The 20,334-nt window shown below is 36.0% G+C and overlaps 1 protein-coding gene and 1 non-coding gene across 18 annotated transcripts; one reads left to right on the forward strand and one right to left on the reverse strand.

The window, feature by feature from the left end:
• Window positions 1-2,977: 2,977 nt before the first annotated feature.
• On the forward strand, window positions 2,978-19,739 carry LOC111202183. 17 transcript variants are annotated; one of them, XM_048745566.1, is made up of 8 exons: window positions 3,005-3,397; window positions 4,708-6,158; window positions 6,244-6,873; window positions 6,945-7,063; window positions 8,640-11,757; window positions 14,713-14,803; window positions 15,636-15,998; window positions 16,399-19,739. In XM_048745566.1, the coding sequence occupies exon 5, from the start codon at window positions 8,644-8,646 to the stop codon at window positions 9,751-9,753; it is 1,110 nt and encodes a 369-aa protein (XP_048601523.1). In that variant the 5' UTR covers window positions 3,005-3,397; window positions 4,708-6,158; window positions 6,244-6,873; window positions 6,945-7,063; window positions 8,640-8,643; the 3' UTR covers window positions 9,754-11,757; window positions 14,713-14,803; window positions 15,636-15,998; window positions 16,399-19,739. The 17 variants fall into 17 exon arrangements, 8 of the variants coding, with proteins under 8 accessions (XP_048601518.1, XP_048601521.1, XP_048601520.1 ...); XM_048745567.1 differs by having other exon boundaries at window positions 6,956-7,063; XM_048745562.1 differs by having other exon boundaries at window positions 3,006-3,397; window positions 7,222-11,757.
• On the reverse strand, window positions 9,229-9,335 carry LOC125581015. The gene has a single exon (XR_007318726.1). It is a non-coding gene; the product is annotated as a small nucleolar RNA R71 (small nucleolar RNA).
• Window positions 19,740-20,334: the final 595 nt, after the last annotated feature.

Here is a 20,334-nt window from a genome sequence, read left to right on the forward strand (position 1 = left end):
TGGGCACATTGTTCCTGTTACAACTACCGCCTCTGCTCCAAGGATTACCCTCCTCCGGAGTCTCATCTTTCGCTTTATCTTCTCCTCCGCTACCACCACCGACCTCAACATAGTGATCAAAACAACTTTGTGTGTCACAAAAATAAGTATGTGGCCCTTTCTTCTTTGTTAGACCTTCAACAATCTCATCCTCGTTGTAAACAACATTAACAGCAGCAGAACCTCCGAAATCTCCAGCTAGTAAAGGTGACCAGAACTCCTTGTCGTAACCTCTAGGCCTCACTGAAATCTCGTCCAATTCAAAGTTCTCTTCTTCATAACCACTCTCATCCTCGCCTTTGCTACTCCCTCCTTTCACACCTTCACTCATGTTTTTTTCCTCTAATTTCTCCACTTCCCGCACCAGTTCATCGTCATCTGCAATGTCAATTACTCTGCTCTTTTTGTAAGGGGATGACACATACCCATTCTTTGAGGAACCACAACCCAAGTCGCTCCTGCCTCCAAACCTCACCGCTTCTGGTGAGACAAATCCCAGCCCTGAGTCGTCTGCAATGTCGATTACTCTGGTTTTGGACGCAGCCGATGATAAATACCCCTTCTTTGAGGAACCACAACCCAAATCCCTCTTTTCGACAAACCTCGCCGCTTCTGGTGACACATAACCCATCCCAGTTCCACAACCTCATTGTCCACGTTATCTGTTTTGAGTTCAAACTTTGCAAACAGATTCATTCCCCCTTTCACTTTTTGATGTTGACAGAAATACTTCACCGCCCCCTCGTTAGTTATCAGAACCGGTGGGGTCCTAATCCCGGTCGCAAGTTCGAAGCTTGTTGGTGGCCAGTAACTTAGAGACACACGGAAACGCCCCTCGTCAAGTTTAAACTCACGCAGAACATTCCCCTAAAGCTCCTTGCACCCAATACCGTCGTAAATCTGAACCATACGACCCATCCTATTTTTCTCGATGACAAAATCTCACGTCCCTACATCGCCACAAACCCAATCACCGCTTAAAACCATGCAGTTCTCGTCCATCGTCCAAACCCTGCACCAATAAAGGAAGTGGGCGACTGCAAAACTCAAATCAGAAAACTCTCAAACAGCTTCAAACTTGCAGAAAAAGACAAGATAGATAACCATTTGTTACCAAACCTGCTTTCTCTAGCTCAGTTCCCCCTCGCCCTCAGATTTACTTTCATCCAACGGCTGTTGGTGGTTACTATTCCCCAAAAACCAAACTTAATAACTCCTACGAAACGCAGGGCTGTACGGTCGCTTTCTAGTTGGCGATTTCAATAATAAAAAACACTGACTCAACCTTGGTCTCTGTTAAGGAAGCGAGGGGCACATTGGTCCCAAACCAGCTCAGAAACATGACAAAGTGTCCCTCCAGCAAGTTGTGTCTGATTGTGTCAAAAAAGATAGAAAAGTGTCCCAAACCATTATCGACTCTATTTCTTATGACTCCGTCTCTTTTAATAGTATTGATAATTGTCTCGGTATTTATTTTAAAACTTTCAATATAATAAGTTTATCGTTATAATAATCAAGTGGTCTGTATTTGTCTCTCTGTTCTTTACCAAACCTAAGCAGTTTCACCGGAAGCTCCTGTGCACCGGAATTCTTCTTGTCAATAAAGTAATGGAATGGTTCATCGGAAAGACCTCTGTACTTACCGACCAATTTCCGAGGAAGAATACCGGCCAATTTCCAAGTATGGTCCGACGAGTTTGTGACGCCATATGCCATCGAAACAATCTCGGTCTTTCCCGACGAATAATAATTACAAATTTTCCGAGAACCTATCTCGTCGGTTATTTCCAACACTGTTCCGATGTAAGCCCATTTCCAAGGCCCAAACTCCGACTAATTGTAATTTCTCGGAAAATCATCGGTTTGAGCGTACTCCGACGAAATCCTGATAATCATGGCTGTCAGTATGCGACCTTCTTTCTTGTAGTGGCATCGTTCTACCTAATTCGTTCTTTGTGGGAATAGCCGTTTTGTGCTTAGTTATTTTGGGACGTAAGAAGTTCTTGGGATTCCTTTGAGGTGTATAAGATCGGTTTCTGAGAGACCTGGTATCAAGACCATTTATGAAGACCTGTCTTCGATTTAGTAAGAAATTTAGTAAGAATGTTTTTTTTCTGTCCTTGTTTTAATGTTTTGTAGATTGAGGTTCTAATGGAGTTTGATCCTCTCCTTTGTCAAGTGATATGCTTTTGTTTCTGAAGAAGCATGTTCTTGGTTTAAGGTTTTGTGTTGTGTCTGCTTCTGTTAGTTTTTTTCTTTTTGTAACATTTTTTAGCTGTAAAAAAATTGAAATCTGCTCATGTCTCATGAGTGACTGAAATTTTTAGTTTGCCAGTTAGTTCTCTGTTCAGTTGCCTTGGAGTCAAGTTCATGGAAATTGTTGTTTTTGATCAAAACCAGTTAAGTTAGAGACTGAATCAAATCAAATAGCCTGTAAAACTGTTGTTTGTTCTTGGATATGCTGGCGACTTAGCTGAGAATGTCACTGCTTATGTCAGCATAGAACCATGTACCATTAAGGGAGAACACTGCAGTGTACAGTAGTATTGAACAAGTCTAAGGTGAAAAGAGTTGTTGTTGGGATGGTTTATCCGTAAATCGTTTCTTCTTCAGGTATTAGCCGTTTTGAAAGATGCTGGAATTGATGTGACTACTGATGTACGAAGGCGAAGTTCTTGAGCTTTACTTCATGTAAAATTAAAATATTATAACCTTTTTTGTCAAAATTAAAATATTACATCATTAGTTTCATTATAACGCCGTATGTTGTCAAAATTAATACTTCAATAATTTATCAAATCCTTTATATATTAAAATGCAAGTCGGCTGGCAAATTAAATATATAAGCGCTGACAAAAATTGCAAAAAAAAAAAACAATTGAATTTCTTATTTTCTGCGATAAAAACAAAATAGTGATTAGAAGAAAAAACACATGACCGTATAACTCAACCACCCACGATCCTTATTTCCCAAGATCCTTTTTTCATTCTCTTATATATGTCAGATTCCTAGATTAAAATATTAGATAAACCACAAATAGATCAAAAACAAAATATGAGTTACTATTCTTCTTCTTTGGTTAAAAATCCTAATTCATAATTTCATATCAAATATCCCAAACCAGTGCTGAGATCAATTTCTGAGTAAGGGTCCCCTTTCATTGGCTTCGGCGGAGCTGGACATTTGAAACCGGTTTAGGGATATGGAAGTCTGAAAAGAGTGGACATGGTGGAGAATTGCTTGAGATTCGACTCGGAGAAAGAATTTTTTAGAACGAGAAGAAAGAGAAAGGAAGAAGAGAAAGATAGAAGTCAACGAGAAATACCAACGTGGTAGAAACAGAAGAATTATCAAAAGGTAAATGCTCTCCTTATGTATATTTAAATATATTTGTGACTATTTGTTTTGGTTAAAATATATTTTCGAGTATAACTTTAGAGAATGGTTGAAAAAAACTAAAACATGAAAAAATCATTATGCTTATGTGTTTTTCAAAATAATGTGCTATTATCCACTTTACACTTATAATTCTTTTACTATAGCTTCAAATTAACACGTCAATTAATAAAGTATTTAATCCACTGTCCATGGTTTAGTTATTGCTGAAGTGGGTTTATAATTTGTGTTATATATATTTAAAATTTAGAGTAGCATAAATTATAATATTTGTAATCTTCACAGTTTGTCAACAAAATTGCTCTACATTTACATCTTTTTTTTTTTTTTTAATATTCACTATTTTTACCCTAAAATTGTCATACTTACATAAGATATAAGCATACAACATAAAATTCAGTCTAGTTTTTTTTTTTGAAAATATCAGTCTAGTTAGTGCGTACATAATAAAAGATAAAAACTTGATAAAGATTCATTTACAAATTGATTGATGATGGGACGAGCATGTCTCAGTGTCGATTATGTTCGAGTGGTTCAGGAACATCCACGCATTGCATTAGTGAAAAAGTTGACCATACTATCCCCACCAGTCTCCATTTCATAAACCTTATCTTTTATCTTAATTCTTTTTACATATACGGAATACAATATCAAGTGCTTTCCCAATGATGGTATTCAGACAAAAATAATTTTTTTTAAGTGCGAGGTAATCATGTATGTTCTGAACTTTTTGGTTACACAAAAAGAAGAGTTTTTAGTGATTAAACCCGTCAACTAAAGATCAATCGTAAAAAAAACTTTCAACTAAAGATCTTACGAAATAAACCTCCAATTTTATGTTCGTTAATGTTTTCATCCCTCCGTAACCTTTATCGTCAATAGTGAACGTCTCCCGTTAAAACGAAAATCTGCGTTTCATTAAAAGAGAAAAACAACATCATGTTTACTCGAAACAACATGATTTCTATAAAAAAAACAACACAACGTTGATAAAACCAATCCTTATGTCGGGTAAGTCTCTCAATTTCCCCCAAATCAACCTTAATTTCAACACTCTTGATGAACCCTAACCTTCAAATTGATGAATCCATGATTTGAGTGTGCGTTTCAGAGTGAGAATCGAGTTGGCGAGAATGAATATTCCAAAGCCAAAGTTAGTTCTTCGTGTCTTTGCTTTTTACGGTTGTGATTTCGGGTTTAATATGTGACGATCATAATTTTGATTCTCCTCATCCTCAGTTAACCTAAGCAAATTTCATATATTTTTACAGGACTCTCTTCTTTCGGTTGTGGGTTGGAGGATATTGGGATTCAGATGGATCTTACAATGGTGGTCGAACTGAATGTTGTCGAGTGGATTTCAGACAACCGACACTTGAGATGCTGAAAGATGTTGTTTTGACGAATGGGTATGCAGAGAATATGAATAAGTTTTCTTACTTCCCTAATGGAGCTGTTGGGGGAAATCGTGTGGCCTTGGTAGCTAATAGTGATGTAGAAGACATGATTAGATGTATTCAAGATGTGGATAGCTTGAATGTATATGTCGTCAGGGAAGATGATCCATGTTTAGATGATGTGCTTGTGGGAAATGTAGAAGAAGAAGAGGAACAAGAGAATGAGGATGAGGCGTGTGATTTCTATTGAAATGATTATGTTGAGAGTGATGGGTCTGATGATGATGAAGATGGCAAGATAGAATTTTTTTGGGACAGCAGTTTGTATCGAAAGAAAAGTGCAAGGAGACCATTGAGAAGTATGCTATCAAAGAGAAGGTGAACATACATTTCAAGAGATCTGAAAAGAAGAAGATAGATGCAAAATGTGTGCAAGAGTGTTGCAAGTGGAGACTGTATGCTTCCATTAACAGCCAATCAGACAAGATGGTTATTCGGTCACTGGTAGGAACCCACAACTGCTACCCTATAGGTGTTGTTGATCTCTATAGCGCACCAAAGATAGCTGCAGATTTTCTGAATGAGTTTAGGCTCAACCCAAAGCTTTCAGCGGAGCATATAATGCAAAGTTTGGCTATAAAGGGTCTTCGGGTCACAAAAACGAAGTGTTAAAGTGCTAGGCAGATTCTGAAACATATCATAGGTGATGAGTATGCAGAGCAGTTTACAAGACTCTATGATTATGTTGAGGAGCTAAGGAAGACCAATCCTGGTTCTACGGTTATATTAGGAACAAAAGATAGAGTTTTTGAAAAGTTCTACACATGCTTCGAATCTCAGAAAACAGGTTGGAAGAGTGCATGTCGTCGTGTTATTCATTTAGATGAAACTTTCTTAAAAGGACGCATGAAAGGGATATTGCTAACTGCGGTGGGAAGAGATCCTAATGATGCTACATATATCATTGCTTGGCCTATTGTACCGGTTGAGAACAAGGTCTATTGGGAGTGGTTTATGGAGTTATTGCGTGAAGATTTAGGATTAGAGGATGGAAATGCTTTGGCATTGTCATCAGATCAGCAGAAGGGTCTTATATACACCATCAAAACCGTCTTGCCTTATGCAGAACATAGAATGTCTGCAAGACACATTTTTGCTAACTTGCAAAAGATATACAAACAGATGGGTCCTCTGCACAAGCTGTTTTGGAAGTGTGCCCGAGCATACAATACAAACCTTTTTCATAGACAACTTGAGAAGATGAAGAACATCAAGCTTGAAGCTTATGAGGAAGTTAAGACAAGTGTTGGTTCAAACTGGTCAAGGTGAGATTAAAATGCAAAATTTTCAGAATGCTAATATGATTTTCAAGTTTCCTTGAGCTGATAAACTTTTCTTCTCTTATTGCAGGGCATTTTTCAGTGATGTGGTCAAGTCTGCTGCTGTTGAAATAACATAAGTGAGTCCTACAATGCTGCTATGAAATATGCTCGTGAGAAACCGATTGTTGCTCTGCTAGAGGACATTAGGCGACATATAATGTCTAGTAACTTGGTGAAGCTGAAGGAGATAGAGAATGTGAGAGGAATTTTCACACCCAAGGCTTTAACAATCATGGAAAAGAGGAAGCGTAGTTTGAAGTGGTGTAGTCCATTGTCAAATGGAAGGGGCATCTATGAAGTGGATCATGGGAAGCACAAGTACATTGTTCATGTCCGAGATAAGACGTCGTGCACTTGTCGTGAGTATGATGTGAGTGGCATACCTTGTTGCCATATCATATGTGCAATGTGGGCTGAGTATAAGGAAACAAAGCTCCCAGAAACAGTTATTTCGGAGTGGTATTCAGTGGAGAAGTGGAAGCTTTGCTACAGCTCGCTTTTGTTTCCTGTGAATGGGATGGAGTTGTGGGAAACACATAGTGATGTTGTTGTTATGCCTCCTCCGGATAGGATAATGCCAGGAAGACCCAAAAACAATGATCGAATCAGAGATCCAAGCGAAGATAGGTCATCACAGAATTCTTAAAAAGCTCCAGTGGTAATGTCTTCTACCTCTTTTCCTTTTACGAATTGGACTTTCACAATATCATATCAATGTGTTTTCTCTAGTCGACTTGTAGCAACTGCCTCCAAACCGGTCATAATAAACGGTCCTGCAAACAAGATCCTCTTCATGTGGCTCCTAAACCGGTTCCTGAAAATCCACTTACCATGCTAATGCTGTGATGGTAATTGTCTAACTTTCTACTTCATTTCGCAGAAAATCCATCTTACTGATATCTTGTGAATCTGCATGATTTTAACTATCATTTAGTGTATATATTAATCATTTAGAGTGCCATTTAAACATCATTAGGTTGCATTTTCATTCATAAGTCCATATCAGGTGTTGGAGATGGCATTTGGTGAGTTTAGACCATCTAGAACTTGATTGAAGGCAAAAGGAGTGATTTTGGTCGAGAAACGAAATGGAGACCAAGTGTCCCAGCGGCTTAGTGCCTCCACAGCGGCCTAAACGCCAGGCCACAAAGCTGCTGTGAATCCTAGACGACATTACCTCATTCCATGGCTAAAGTGTTGGAGCGGCCTATTTCCCAGCGGCCTATTGCAGCGGTACGTCTCGGCCACAAAGTTTTGATGTCAATTTGCGCGAGCGCACTCGGCCTGCTGCAGCGGTATGAGAGGCCGCGGCTAAGGAATCGTCAAGGCGTCCACATCCACGTGTTGGAGCGGCCTATGTCCCAGCGGCCTATCGACGCGTCCAAAAACCAGTTGCGACACTTAGAAAAATCTTCAACTCTATTTTTACCAATTTTTACCCCTTCGTTTTTAAAGCACTATAAATACATTTTAGACCTAATTTTGGGACATATTTTGTTTTCTCTCAAAATACGTTGATACTTTGGAGAAAATTTGAATCTTTAGTAATCTAATCTTTCTTTCTTGAGTAATTTGAGTCTATCTCATCTTCTTAACATGATTTCTCTTGAATCTACTATGGGTTTAAGGTTAATCATGAAGATTAGTGAGTAGACTCTTTTTGGATTCATGGATTAGGATGATTAGGATGATTAAGTGATGATCTAGAATGTTTAGAGTAGATTAATATGTTTCCTTGCTTGATTGAGTGATCTTAATGCTAATCTAGAGTTGGCCATTTTAGATTAGAAATCTAGACATTTCTTTGCCCGAAAAGTGTTCGATGAAATGTCTGAGCCAACTCAACATGCTCTTAGCTTACCCTACCAAAGACATTTGATGTTAGGAGAGTTTAGATAGTTGAATGATATGTTCTTAATGATTGCTTGATTGACACAAACCAAAGACATTTGATGTTTGATCAATGAGAGTAAATGATCATTTGTCTTGACAAAGAACTTGCTTAGGAATGTTATCTAGACTTAGGGAAATGTGTTGATTGAAACCTTGCAATTCTAGATTGAATCTTAGTCATCTGAAATCAAATTCCTATACCCATAATTCCTCCCTTATCCATTTGCTTGAAGGTTGCTAGTTAATTGTGTTAGAGTCTTGTTAGTTATTCAAATCACTTCATTACATTGAATGCACTTAGCTTAAGTATGAACCTGTATTCTCATTGAATTGAAACACTTAGAAATGGATTGACATCTAAAATACTACTTTGATTTGAACCTTGGACCCTTGAAAAGTCCATTTCAAATTTGGTGCCGTTGCCAATTCTAAGTTGATTTTGACATTGAGATTTGGTCTTTACTTGAGACTAAGTCTTATTTTTCTTATATCTAGTTACTGATTCTCTTTCCTAGCCTTTTTGTATCTCAGGTGCATGAACTTGCGGAGCAGAGGCCCAACCGACCTAGTTCCAAGAGTTGAAGACATTAGAGCACTTGAAAGGGAGATTGCAAGGAGGAGAAGAGAAGAAGAGCAACAGGCTCACTTAGACAGATTGGGGTTTGTGATGGATCAACATCAGAATCAGCCTCAAGATAGAGAGGGTAATAGCCAAGGAGCTGACATCCTTAAGCCACAACACCCACAGCGCCAAGCTAGAGCTATTGGCACCCATGATGAGTCCAATATCCATGGGCATAGAGCTGGCATTAGAGCACCAACTGTGGAAAACAACAACTTTGAGATCAAGTCAAGCTTGATAAACATGATCCAGAGCAACAAGTACCATGGTCTTGCCTTGGAGGATCCACTAGACCACTTGGATAACTTTGATAAGCTGTGTGGAACAACAAAGATCAATGGTGTCTCTGAAGATACATTCAAGCTAAGGCTGTTTCCATTCTCTTTGGGAGATAAATCTCACACATGGGAGAAGAGCCTTTCAAGAGATTCAATCACCACATGGAATGAGTGCAAGAAAGCTTTCCTCACCAAGTTCTTCTCTACTTTAAGAACTTCTAAGCTAATGAATGAAATCTCTGGATTTCATCAAAAGAATCTTGAGGGCTTTGGAGAAGCATGGGAAAGGTTCAATAGCTACATCTCTCAATGTCCTCATCATGGCTTCAATATGGAGAGTTTGCTTAGCACTTTCTACAGAGGTGCTTTGCCCAAGTTTAGAAGCCAGTTTGATACTGCTAGCAATGGTTTCTTCTTGGGGAGAAGTGAAGCAGATGCTTTGGAGCTTGTAGAGAATATGGCTAATAGTGATTCAATTTACAGTGATGAGCATGACAGAAGCAACAGAGGCAGTGGAGGTGATGATACAAACACCAAGAGAGAGTTAAAGGCTCTACAAGACAAGATGGATATGCTTCTCTTGGATAGAGCTAAACAAGAGAAGGTGAACTTTGTTGGTGAACAGAAACAAGAAGAGATTGTTGTGTTTAATGAAGTTGATGGTCTAGAAGGTCAAGAAGAGCTTTGTTTTGTGAATGCTAATGAGACATGGTACAAGAAAGACATGGTACAAGAAGGAGCCTAACTTTCAGTACAACAACTACCAACAAAAGTCTTTCTACAACAACCAACAAGGTGGTTACCAAGTTAGACAAAACTATTCTCAAGGCTTCCCCTCCAAAGGAAATCAGTCTACACAAGGCCAAGCATGATCTTCTACTTCTGCTACACAAGAGAGTACTGAGGCAATGCTGAAATAGATCTTGGAGTCTCAAACTAGAAGTGAGAAGCACATTGGATATGAGCTGAAGAACCTTCACACCAAAGTTGATGGAAGCTACAATGATCTCAACAACAAGTTCCTACAACTCTCCTCTCACTTCAAGGCTTTGGAGAATCAGTTTGCCTCTATGCCTTCAACCTCCAAGCGCCCAATGGGATCTCTACCAGGGAAATCAGAGCAGAATCCCAAAGAGTATTGCAATGTTATCCTCTCTACTACTTCTTCTGAGATTGAGTTGCGTGATCATGAGAAAGAGGTGGATCAGATTGAAAGCCTCTCGTATAGCACATAATTTGTTTCCCAAGCTGCAGCACAAATTGTGGAAAAGACTGAACACAAGGCTATGGAGAGGGTTAAGGCACAAGCTAAACTGAAGGTTGCAGCAGAGATTCTGAAGAGAGATGGGCACAAGGCTGAGAAACAAGTTGAAAGAGAGGCTGTGCAGAAGCTAAAGGAAGTTAAGTTGGAAGGAACCACTGAGGTTGAGCAGTCACCTTATGATAAGCACCCGTTTCCACAAAGGGTCCTCACCAAAGCTCAAAAGAAGGTGATCTCCAAGTTCAGAAAGGACATGAGTGCTGTAGGAGTCAAACTTCCAGAGATCTCTCATATGCGTGATGCTCATTTCCAAATGATGCTCATCAAGGACATTCTAGCTCACAAAGAAGTAGCAGAGCTTTTTGACATCTCTACTTTTCAGCTTGATCCACCAGTCACACCAAAGTCTATTCCAAAACTAGAAACCCAAGGGAAATTCACATTGTCTTGCTCCCTTGGTAAGTTCACACTTGATGATGCTCTTGTTGATTCTGGTGCAAGTGTGAATGTGATCTCAATGGAGATGGTGAAGACTCTTGGGATTGAAAACATGGAGCCAAATACATCTTTACTAATGTTTGGGGACTCCTCTTCTACAACCCCAATTGGTCTCATCAAGGACTTTCCTTTGAAGATTGGAGCTTGCACCATTCCTATTGACCTCACTGTTTTGAAGATGACAATTGAGAAGAGAGTCTCATTGATCCTTGGCACACCATTTCTCACAACAGTAGGAGCTTGCATTGACTTTGCCAACAAGAAGGTCACACTCCTCAATGTGAACAAAGTTGTCTCCTACCCAATCAAGTCTCCAATGATGAATGTTGATTATTGTGGAACCATCACTTGTGGAGAACCTTCCATTGAAAAGATTAAGGATGAAATGGTTGTTAAAGGAAAAGAAGGTCTTGATGGAGAGTCCTCTAAAGAAATGTGATGATCACTTGGAAAGTGTTACAAAGGAGGAGGTGAGTAGAGCCACAAAGGCTGCTCATGACAAGAAGAAGATGATGAAAGAACCTAACCCTCCACCTCTTGATATGTTGCCACACACTCTCACTCTTCACCCAATGAAGTTCAAGGATGGAGCTATTGAGTACAAGATCAAATGGAAGGGAAAGTCTACACCATTCTCAAGTGCAAAGACCTCATCACTCCACAACTCCAAGATGATCCAATCAAGCTTCAAGAGCTTCTCTCTCAAGTCCTCACCATCACTCTTGAAGGTGGGAAAGATCCTCCTCTTCACTAGCCAATTGGAAGGAAAGTCAAGCTAGAGACTTAAAATAAGCTCACTTGGGATGAAGTCCCATGGTATCCTTTGTATATATTTCTATATGTACATTTTTCTTGCTTTAGTGTGTTTGAATAAGCTTAGGAACAAGTTTGGGGGAATTCTCAAAAATTCCCAAAGGTCATGTCGAAAATTCCAAGGTGACAACAAGCCATCCCTCCTCATTTCCCTTCTCTCATGACAGCCAACTTCAGGTAAGTGCATTCTAACTTTATAAATACTTAGTTATCATGTTTATGTCTTTCCCTTAGATCCCTCCTTTGAGCTTATTCTCACACAAGGGACTGTGTGAAGCAAGTTTGGGAGATAGTCTACTATCTCACACTGTGTTTTGTTTTGTCTACTTGTCATTAATTCTCATGCATTGCATTGTGAATAATTATTTGCATAGAAAATTCACAAAAATTGAAAATTTTTGAAAATCACAAAAATAAGCATTTAGTTGCATCATTTGCATCTTTAGGATTGAGTGTAGAAGCATTTAGATTGCATTCATGCATTGGGAAAAACCTTGTAAAGAACACATGTCTAGAACTCAATCTAACATCCTAGCCAAACATATCAAGTAGCTTAAGCATCTATTGAAAAAGCTTGTAAGCTTCGAGCCTTGAAAACTCTTCTTGAAACTTGTTGTTTGTTTGATGATTGACATTGTTCTTGAAACCAACTCCAAATGAACTAAGGCTTAATGAACTTAATCTATCTTGCATATGGGCATTTGCATACTTGATCATGAATATTATACACATTTGGGTTATCTTTCTCCTTTGTACCAATCTTTGTTAACCCAAATGACACTCCCATACCCATTAACCCTCACCATTCTTTGAAGCCAACATTAATTTGCTTGAGTGAGGCCTTTTATTGATAGCATGTCATGTGCAAAATCTTGAGAGTATTAGGAGCGACAATGAGTTGTTCTCATCTTTGGCTAGCATTAGGACCTCATTTAAGCTAGCCTCTAGGATGGTTGTTCGGTCTGAGAGTTTAAATTCTTTTGATCTTGGGAATGAGAGAGATTGAGTGAAAGAAAATGAATCAAAAAGAGTGCTTAAAGAAAGAAACCCCTAAGGACAAAGAAAGTTAGAAAATAAAAAGCTCTAGAGTATCAATAGAACCCCTTTAAAAAAAACAATAAATGAGTGGGGAAAAGAAAAAGAAAAGAGATGAGAAAAGTACAAATCAAAACGATTGTCCCTAGTTGGTTGAATCAAAGAAGATAAAAGAGAGTGTTCATTGAGTGAAATGTGAAAGTGGGTGTATCTTTGGGTTTTGGGATGATAAAAAGAAGGGTAGAACTTGAAATCATTTAGAAAAGGGGTATAATGATGAGAACAAAGCATTGTATGCATGAATTGCTCATTTTCTTAGATAAATTTTGCATAATGATCTTGCTCCTATTCTAGAGTGTGAGTCACTATAAAAAATACATTTGAAACTCATTTTTCTTCACATTAGACCATCTTCTCTCACCAAGCCAAATGATTGAGATCAAATATCCATTTGCAAGAATTCACTTGTGTGTGTGTGTGTTTGAATGAATGTGAGGGTTGGCTAAGGAACTTGTTGGTTGAATGTCATTACAACTTGTGTAAAGATAAAAGAGTCTTGATAGGCCTTGAGAAGTTAGAGTGTACTAAGAGGATTGCTCATGCTATTTGCTATATTTTTTTTAGGATGTTAAGTTGAAGGCTAGAAAGTGTTCTTTTGGTTATGAGTTCTCATTTTCAAACCTCTCTCCTTTTAGCTCTTGAAAGTTTACTTGTGGACAAGTAAAGGACTAGTGTGAGGAAGTTGATATCTTGTGAATCTGCATGATTTTAACTATCATTTAGTGTATATATTAATCATTTAGAGTGCTATTTAGACATCATTAGCATATCAAGTGTTGGAGATGGCATTTGGTGAGTTTAGACCATCTAGAACTTGATTGAAGGCAAAAAGAGTGATTTTGGTCAAGAAACGAAATGGAGACCAAGTGTCCCAGCGGCTTACTGCTTCCACAGCGGCCTAAACGCCAGGCCACAAAGCCGCTGTGAATCCTAGACGACATTACCTCATTCCACGGCTAAAGTGTTGGAGCGGCCTATTTCCCAGCGGCCTATTGAAGCGGTATGTCGCGGCCACGAAGTTTTGATGTCAATTTTCGCGAGCTCACTCGGCCTGCTGCAGCGGTAGGAGAGGCCGCGGCTAAGGAATCGTCAAGGCGTCCACATCCAAGTGTTGGAGCGGCCTATGTCCCAGCGGCCTGACGACGCGTCCAAAAACCAGTTGCGACACTTAGAAAAATCTGACTATGTCCTCGTCGAAAACCATTCAAGAACCCAAACTTAACCATGTTTTCAATATTGCAAGTTGGCTAGTATTGACTTTTGTTAGGATTAATAATTTATATTTCTACTCAGTATTGTCTTTTGTAAAACTTTAAAGTATTTAGGATGATGGGATTTTATAGTTATGTTGCAACTTAAGGTTTCATTAGTGTGCAACAAGTGCAAGAACCATAAGGTAACACAATACTAACCGACACAAACATCATAAAACAACAAACAATGCTGAGTAGACAAGAATGGAAAAGTCATTAACGACAACACTACAATAGTCATGGCCTACGTGTGGTGTTGTAGAACAGCAACTATACCATCTAAATACCACACTTTTGTAGCACAAACAACAACTAAGACATCTAAGACTTCAACCTAAGTCTATATCATCGCCATCTTGTTTCCTATAACTTCAAACTATTCATCATGTGCTTCATCAAGCCATTTGAAAACATGATTGTGACCCGAAATTGCTCCACATCGATAAAACATTCTTCCTAGATTCCTAGTGGTATTTGACTTCAACATGATAGTAGCCGCTCCACATTCACACCTTCTTGGAATTCCACGCCCTAGATCCATAGAATTCTAACTAGGCAAATACCAAAACATAAAATGCTCAAATAGATTTTATAGAATCATGAAAGGAAATCAATATATGATTTCAGATATGGCTAAAGAAACTTACATTTGATGCAACCAATCTCTTTTTCTCACACTTCTGAATAACCCTAATTTTCAGATTTGGGGATTTTAGAATGTCTCTCGCGATTTTAACGTCTCTGAGTAAACATGATGTTGTTTTTCTCTTTTAATGAAACGCAGAGTTTCGTTTTAACGGGAGACGTTCACTAGTGACGACAAAGATTACAGAGGGGTGAAAACATTAACGGACATAAAGTTGGAGGTTTATTTCGTAAGATCTTTAATTGAGGGTTTCCTTTACGATTGATCTTTAGTTGAGGGGTTTAATCATTAAAAACCCTAAAAAGAAATAAAAAAAGTCATATAAGTATGAACAATGTAATTCTAAGTATGATTCACTCAACTTACTGGAGAAAACTAATTAGTAACTTCTATAGAACAAGATCTCAAATTTTTTAGTATAATATGTTGAGAATTAATGAATTTTCAGTTCAAGCTAATCATCGATGAATAGATTCACTCATACTCCTAATTATAAACCACCGTTGGTTACGTTCCTTCTTACGTCCAAAGTAGCAAAATCTCATATAACTATGTGAAACATAATGTAGTAAGTCAAGAATTATATTTAAAGACCATACTTTTTTACTTTGTCTTGCTTTCGTTATGTCTTCTATATCTGTATGCAACCTTTTGCCTTTTGGTATGGATACCCTTCCTTTACAAACCCCTTTTCACTAAACTGTTATTAGCACTAGTTAATTATCATTAGGACAAAGTAACTTGAACCAATTAACTCCTTTCTTTATATATATGTGTGTGGTTAATATTGATCAGTTTCATAGTATGATGTGAAACACTTAAAAGAAGAGTAAAAACAATATGGATCAGAGCCGTTCAAACGCAAATCAACAAGATCTTCAGATCGCATGACGGTTGAGAAAAACATAAGGATTTAGATGAAAGCTCTCTACTCAGAATTCAACTCTCTTCTTCCTCAAACGTCTAGGGTTTCATCTTCTTTGTCCTATGATCGATATGCATACATAGTCTTTGATTCCATGTTTAATATATAATAATCTTTTTCTTGTTTTAATGGTTAGGAGTCTTTACTACCTGATCAGCTAGATGAAGCTGCAAACTACATCAAAAAGCTACCGGTAAACGTGGAGAAAAAGAATGAAAGGAAGAGGAAACTTGTTGCGACTTCAGCTTTCGACAAACTGAATTCCATTGGATCTTCATCGATGTCTTGGAGTGTGGACGTCTCTGTACCAAGAAGGCTGCCAAAATTGGAGATTCAAGAAACCGGTCCGGTTCTTCACATCTTTCTCGTGACAAGCATGGAACACAAGTTTATGTTCCATGAGATCACTCGTGTTATCACTGAGGAAGCAGGAGCTGAGATCACTCATGCTGGATACTCTATTGTTGATGATGCCGTCTTCCACACTCTTCATTGCAAGGTATTGTAAATCCGAGAAAAAATATTTTTTTTTTAATCTGGCAATTAGGAAAAATCAAAATTTGCTACTGCTACTATGCTAAAATAGGTCTAATCCACACTGTATTCTCGTAATGGGAATATGATTAAAGTTAGTCACTGAACTAACATACTCACCTTTGTAAAAACACAAGTTTTTTTATCATTAGACAACGATTAATGAGTAGTTATATATATATATATATATATATATATATATACTTGCATATTATATTTATACTTCATATATAAATATACACTTAAAATGCAGATAAACTATACATCTGTCCCATCTAATTGTAAGTTGATTCATGGTACTATCTATAGATGTCCTTGGTATTTTTTTGGTTGCTAATTGTTAATTTTTATTTAATTTACTATAGATGGAAGATCGTGATTATGGAGCTGGGAGTAGAATTTCTGAGAGCCTGAAGAAACTTGTGAACACTGTCAACTAATATTCTCTTTAATGTGTACCCTTTGGTCCTTCTCCTTGCAGCTTTTTCTATATTTTTTTCTTCTTATTTTCTTGTTCCTTTTGTTGAATTTTATCTTGTCATGTGAAAACGATGTTTCATTGTGATATTTATCTTGTTATATATCTACTATAAGCTGTGTGACATATATGACATATATGGATATCTGGGATTATCTAACCTATTAAAACTAAAGTACAAATAAATCGTAACCCTAAGTTTTCCTCAATAATTACTATCTAATGCCATTGACCTTATAAATAACAATTTCCATAAAAATTGTTACGAAATTACCTAATATTTAGCTACTTAATAAATTTAGAAGATATACAATTCTTCATTTAATTTAAAACAAAATCAAAAAATTCAATTTTGCAATCCATAAAAAAACTATAAAATAGATTAAATTATCAGATTAATCTATTGGTTTATTAAAAATTAAATTAATCAAAATCGTTTAAATTTTTAGAATAAAAAAATAATCAGTTATATTTAATTAATTAGTCTCTTCTAATTTAATTAGTATAATAATGTATGTATTTAATTTTAAACGTTTACAAAACAAATATCCGTGCGGACGCATGGATCAAGATCTAGTGATATTTAAGAGCAAAGCCAAAAATATTCGTCTAATTATATGCTTCAAAGATTTTGTTTTTGTTTTTGCGTGCATTTTAGAAAAAACATATTAAAATTTAATTGTATATTAATTGTTTTCTATTATTAACGGTTACTAATAATTTTAAATCAATAGTAATTAAATAGAGAATTGAACTTTATTATATATTATTAATATTAATTAATAAAAATGCATAACTGTTAAAACTACTTTTGTTGACAGAGTAAAAATTTTAAATATATATTAAAAACTAAAAAGACAAACTACCAAAAAATGTCGTAATATCTAAAAAATAAAACATATAATGTTTTGGATTACTGAGTATTTAATCGAATCTCGAGTATAAACTGGAATTGAACCTATACCCCATGGTCCTAGAGTGGATGACTCGCTTCTTCTTTTTTTCCGAATCGCCATTTATGGCTTACTTATTTTGTTTTTAACGACTTAATATATTATACTAGGGTAGGTCCGTCCTACGGACGAGATATACTTTATTTGTGATCTAGATTTTTATTTTTTGTATGATTTTGTGGTTTGTGTTTTAGATTTGCATTTGCAAGTGATGTGTCTAATAATTATTTTTATCTTTTAGAAAAATTTTAGTGATAAGGGATATAACTTTCATTTTACTCAATGTTTGATGTTCGTTTATTTTTCTAACTTGTTTTGTTTTTTTATTTGTTTTCAAATACATTTTCCGACATTATACTATTTTTGTTGTTATCTTTCTTTTTTGTTATTTTTTTTATAATGAGCACACATTTTTATATCATCTTCACATATGTCTAACTAAACTTTTTTTATTTTTGTTTAAGTTTATTAGTCTTGTTAGAGATTATAAGTTTGTAGTAGCATGACATGATTTTCATGATTGAAATGGTATACATTTTCTTAAATGTTTGCTCAATTGTTTTATATATAGTAAGTAGATTTGAGTTTTTATTATTGTGGTTAGGTTTAATACTCAAAATATTGATTATTTTATATTTTGTATATATTGAATGTACTTGTATTTTTTTAACATATTTTATTTTAATATTAAATTAAATAATTGAACATGAATATATAATTCACTATAATAGGAAATTATTTGTTAGAAAACTGAATCAGAACATAATATTAATTATCAAAACTTAAATAAATATTTGAGTGAATATTTTATATACTACATTTGAAGACTAAATAAAAAATATTATCCAATAACTTATTAGGTTTTCTAAAATAAAATCACTCATTAAATTTTAGAATAGTATTTAATAATGCCTTTCTTATATATAAGTAATTTATTGTATGTTTAGAGAAAGTTAATGTATTTGTATTAAATATTTTTATCTGATTGATTAGACTATCATTTATCGAAAATATAATTTATTTTATACATATATATCATGTTGGAACAATTTTTTACTATAACTTTAGATTAACCTTGAATGCTATTAATAAATCTTATAGCAATAGTCCCTCGGATTCGGAAAATTATAACGAAGATGTATAACCCAATAGCGGATTCCACACCTGCTACCGTTGTAACCTATGAAGTAAATACTTGACTCCTCATATCATCCGAAGAAACGGAAAATACCAAAAAAGTTGATATTCACAGCTAATAACATTGATTCAATTTGCATTGACATAATAGAATAAAAAGTATATGTTATTTGTCTATGCATTTAAATGTTTAATAAACAAAATGATGTGTTGTGATTTTGCATAGTTTTAGCTTTGTTATTTCATATATATTCATGCATTAACCTTACATTTATTTGCATTTAGAGTCTATTGCATGTACATTTGCATCTTGTAGGTGTTGGATGAATTGTTTGGAGTTTTGGAGGTGATTAGAGCACAAAAGGAGCTTTCGAGGAGTCTTGAACCGAACGTGTGAAAGACAAGCATGGATGAAGGTCTTAAAGATATCTTTTGAAACTTGTCTTTTGGGAAGACATGGTAAATTGAGTTAGCTTTACAATGGAGGTGGTTTCAAGTCGTTTGGAGCTGTATTGAGGGATTTATGATCAAAATACTACACACATATCAGTATGACATTCCTAGCGGCCACCCTAGCAACATCAACAATAGCCTTCGAATTTTAAGCCTTTAGACTCATTTTTATTCACTTAAAACCTATAAAACTCATTACTATTCATTATTCTTCTTATTTTTGGTATTCTAAAGGTGTGTGCAACATGGAGAAAGTGGAGAAAACTTTAATGAGTGAGTTTTATCTCTTTAAAGCTTGCAACATGGGGGATGGGTTGTCTATCATGAGTTTGGTGGCTCTTTTGGCCTAACTTTCTCTACCTTTTCTGAAGAGGCAAGACTACTTTGGCCATATGAAGGGGCAAAAGGTGTTCTATAATGGAAGAAAGTGGAGAATAACTTTTATGAGTGTGTTTTATGCTTTATGCTTTCACATGATGGATGTGTTGTCATCCTCCTTTACTTAGGCTATAAAAGAGACTGCAAGGGGAAGGAGGAAGACACACAATACACAGAGTACAATACAACAAAGAGTAGAGAGTGAAAGTTTTATAGTTTCATATTTTGTATTTTGAGAGTTTGAGAGAAAACATTTGTTCTTGAGCTGTTCTTCATTGTTCATCATCTATTCTTGAGTTTTAATTTCGTTTTGCTTGTTTAATCCTTGTTTATCTTTATTCTCTGTTGTATCTACTTGAATATGCTTCAATCTATTATGAGATTAAGTGTTTTCATGGAGATTAGTGAGTAGTTTCCTTAAGAATTCATGGGTTAGGGAGATTAGAGTAACTTAGTGAAGATCTATGGTGTTATTGTATTAGATCCTTGTATGAACTTGCTTGTTGAGTATTTTTAATGCTTGTTTAGTCTTGATCACTCTAAACCTGATTTCTAAACACTTCTCATCAGACATGATTAGATGAAGTGTTTGAATCAACTCAACTAAGCTCTAGTGAGATTAGCCAAGGACACTTGATGTTAAAATTGCTAGATAGTTATTAAACTTGAACTTAAAGATTGCTTGATTGAATTAAGCCAAAGACATTTGATGTTTAATGATTTCTAAGCAAATGGACATTTACCTAGACATAGGACTTGTCTAAAATTGTGTTTAGACTTAAGAGATTACTTTGATTGAAAGCTTGTCACCTAGATTGGATCTTAGTTACTTGAAGTCAATTCCCAATACCCATGGATTCACTTGTCTAAATTGATTAAAACCTTGTTGTATTGCTCTGTTT

The sequence above is a fragment of the Brassica napus genome, chromosome C1 (assembly GCF_020379485.1).
Source record: "Brassica napus cultivar Da-Ae chromosome C1, Da-Ae, whole genome shotgun sequence".
NCBI lineage: Eukaryota > Viridiplantae > Streptophyta > Magnoliopsida > Brassicales > Brassicaceae > Brassica > Brassica napus.

Excerpts from the sequence above, each read along its gene's own strand:
- LOC111202183 (XM_048745561.1), top strand. The coding sequence starts at position 8,644 with ATGAACTTGCGGAGCAGAGGCCCAACCGACCTAGTTCCAAGAGTTGAA.